The sequence below is a fragment of the Apteryx mantelli genome, unplaced genomic scaffold (assembly GCF_036417845.1).
Source record: "Apteryx mantelli isolate bAptMan1 unplaced genomic scaffold, bAptMan1.hap1 HAP1_SCAFFOLD_20, whole genome shotgun sequence".
NCBI classification, from domain to species: domain Eukaryota; kingdom Metazoa; phylum Chordata; class Aves; order Apterygiformes; family Apterygidae; genus Apteryx; species Apteryx mantelli.
In genome coordinates this window covers 9,415,586-9,418,781 of record NW_027118553.1, presented here as the reverse complement: position 1 = coordinate 9,418,781, position 3,196 = coordinate 9,415,586, and the positions used below count along the sequence as shown (strand labels likewise).

Genomic DNA, 3,196 nt, shown 5'->3' with positions numbered 1-3,196 from the left:
CTGGAGCTGCCTCTCCTAATTGTGCATCGTAAAATCTGACCCAAGTGGCTGCCCTCACTTTTTTGTCCAGCTAAGACTCTGCGTGCAGCGTTAGCTGAGTAGGGGTCCAAAGCTGAAGCTCTCCTTACACCTTTACATTGTCTGTCAGGCAAGTGTTGCTGTGGATATATGGTCATCTTTTGCACCTAAAACCTTCTCTGGGTGCTGCTTGGGTCCCAGCATCCCTTTCTAAGGCTTTCTTGACTGTAGTGTGCAGGCAGGTTCGAGGTAGAGATGTGAGTCAGGTCAGCAGGACAGGGACAGGGACAGGTCCGGACGTGAGAGGTGCAGGGCCAGGCACAGGCATGTCCACAGCATAACTCAGGCAAGGCTCCAGCCTGTGATTCTTCCCTGAGGGTGCAGCAATCACTCTCCAGTGACCCTTCCCTGCGCCTCCTGGCTCCCCACTGCCTTTCCTGAGACTGCAGAGCCCTCCTTTCCCCATGCATATCTGCATTTAGTGCTCTACCTTCTGGTTACTGCACCAGGGACCGCCCCTCACTTTGTGTGGCTCCACTCACTGCCCACACCAGGCACACGCTGTGCCTGGAGATCCTCTGAGCTCTCCTGGGGGCTCAGATTCCCCTCCAGAAGGATGGGCATCTCTCATCAGCACTGTCACCTGTGGGACAGCCTCAGGCAGGAAATTCAGAGATCTTTCACCAGCTCCACTGGCACTGGTCACCAACAGATGAACCCTGCATCCAGCCCTTAGTCCCTAACAGATCACATGTAGACTCTGAGCTTGTCCCCTGCATCCCATGGAGGTCACAAGCAGAGCAGCAGGCCCTTTTATGATGCAATGTCTTTGGGCGTATTTTTGACTGCATCTTCTGAAGAAAGGCCAGACTTCAGGCACGTAATGGAGGGGATCACCTTTTATTATAGCAATTTTTTTTTGCAGGCCAGGTCTGGCCTAAATGCACCCAATGCCTGGTCCTGCCTGAGCTCACAGGAATGCACAGGGATGCACAAGCCTTCCACCAGCACATTACAAGAGCACTGAGGCCATACACACGGATCAGAGCAAGGCAGGGCAGTGTGTAAATGAAGAGAAAAATCCTGCTGCTGTTGGTGGATGTGTCTCCAAGAAAGCTGCAGTCCCCAAGTGAAGGCTGCAGGGAGGAAATGCCTGCTGTGGCAGTGGGGGAACAGTCCTGAGGAACAGAGGGTCTGTCCCCACAACGTGCTTCCAGACTCTTCTCCTTTCCACCCTTGCTCTGCTTTGAGTGTTGGAACGCTGTGGAGGGAAGGGACCAGGCCATGGTGACAGCCAGCTGCCACCCTCACAGGAGAAGGGTGTGAGATCATACCCTGACTGTGGCCACAGGAGCTGAGCTCTCCTAATGGACACAGGATACATGGTCTAGGCCACGCCTGTACTCGTGGGAGATTGACTCTGTGCCCCTGAGCTCCCTTGGTGACAGCACCAAAAGAAACACTGCAAAGGGAAACTCCCCTCATTGCACTGAAGGCATCCAAGGAGCTCAGACCAGCAGGCTCGGAGGTTCTCCCATCTCTGCTGATGAAGGTGGAAGCCTGGCTTCCTGCTTCAACATGGTGTCTGGATCAGATTCAAATGAGAGATTCCTGAGGACAGGAGGCACGAAACAAAATATTTATTTCTTTTAGGAGAATGTAACAGAGAAAAGTAAGTAAGAAAGACAGACATGACCAACACGCAGGTACGTTGCCAAATACCCTGGGAATGAGGAGCAGATGCACATGGGAGAGTTATTGGTGCTGACATTGTACCTACTGAACCAGTTTCCTCAGTGCGTCTTTGAGCTCCCTGTTCCTCATGCTGTAGATGAGGGGGTTCAGTGAAGGAGGCACCACTGCGTACAGAACGGCCATCACCAGATCCACAGCTGGGGAGGAGAGGGAGGGGGGCTTCAGGGCAGCAAATATTACAGTGCTGATAAACAGGGAGACCACGGCCAGGTGCGGAAGGCACATGGAAAAGGCTTTGTGTCGTCCCTGCTCAGAGGGGATCCTCAGCACAGCAGTGAAGATCTGCACATAGGACAGCACAATGAAAACAAAACACCCAAAGCCTAAACAAACGCTAATCACAACTGCCCAAACCACACTGAGGTAGGAGTCAGAGCAGGAGAGCTTGAGGATCTCAGGAACTTCACAGAAGAACTGCTCCACAACATTTCCTTGGCAGAGTGGTAGTGAAAATGTTTTAGCAGTGTGCAGCACAGCATTGAGGAAACCACTGGCCCAGGCAGCTGCTGCCATTTTGACACAAGCACTGCTGCCCATGATGGTCCCATAGTGCAGGGGCTGGCAGATGGCGACAAAGCGGTCGTAGGCCATGACTGTAAGAAGAGAATACTCAGCCAAAGGGAAAAAGACAATGAGAAAGACCTGGACAACACATCCCAAGTAGGAAATGGCCCTGGTGTCCCACAGGGAATTGGCCATGGATTTGGGGACAATGACGGAGATGGTGCCAAAGTCAAGGAGGGAGAGGTTGAGGAGGAAGAAGTACATGGGGGTGTGGAGGCGGTGGTCGCAGGCTACGGCTGTGATGATGAGGCCGTTGCCCAGGAGGGCAGCCAGGTAGATGCCCAGGAAGAGCGAGAAGTGCAAGAGCTGCAGCTCCCGTGTGTCTTCAAATGCCAGGAGGAGAAACTCATTGAAGGAGCTGCTGTTGGACATTTGCTCCTTTAAGGCACAGGGGGACTGTGTGATGAAGAAGAGACATTGACAAGTTAGGGCAGACTTGTTAGAGCAAAAATTTCTCATAGCCTCCCCCAAACAAACACACATTACTTCTCCCCATCTCAGCAGCACCGTCCTTGAGCTCCGTGGCTTGACCTCTGGTTTGTGCTGACTGAGTTTGCCGTGAGGAGCAGGGGACTCTGCCCGTGGGCTCCAGAGGAGTCAGCCCTGACCTACAGCACTGCGGACATGGGAACAGGGGTGACTAAACTGTTATATTCCCAGTTCCAGTCAGAGTTAATCCACTCATAATGCTGAAGGCATTTTCAGCATTCTCACTCCCACTTCCAAATAATGGGGTATCATGAATAGTTTTAAAGCTTCTTTGGTTTTCTCTAGCTGACCCTGTCACACCTGAGGAGGATTCCTGGAGGCAGAAATCCTCAGCATTGCTGCTGCACTCCGAGTGAGCAGCTGTGATTCT

The 3,196-nt window shown here is 52.6% G+C and overlaps 1 protein-coding gene across 1 annotated transcript; it reads right to left on the bottom strand.

Moving 5' to 3' along the window:
• Window positions 1-1,809: 1,809 nt before the first annotated feature.
• Window positions 1,810-2,619, bottom strand: LOC136996127 (olfactory receptor 14C36-like; the record flags this gene model as incomplete). The annotated part of the gene is made up of 1 exon (XM_067317117.1): window positions 1,810-2,619. A coding segment is annotated over one exon (810 nt), but the record flags the coding sequence as incomplete, so codon positions are not given.
• Between the last annotated feature and the right edge of the window lie 577 nt (window positions 2,620-3,196).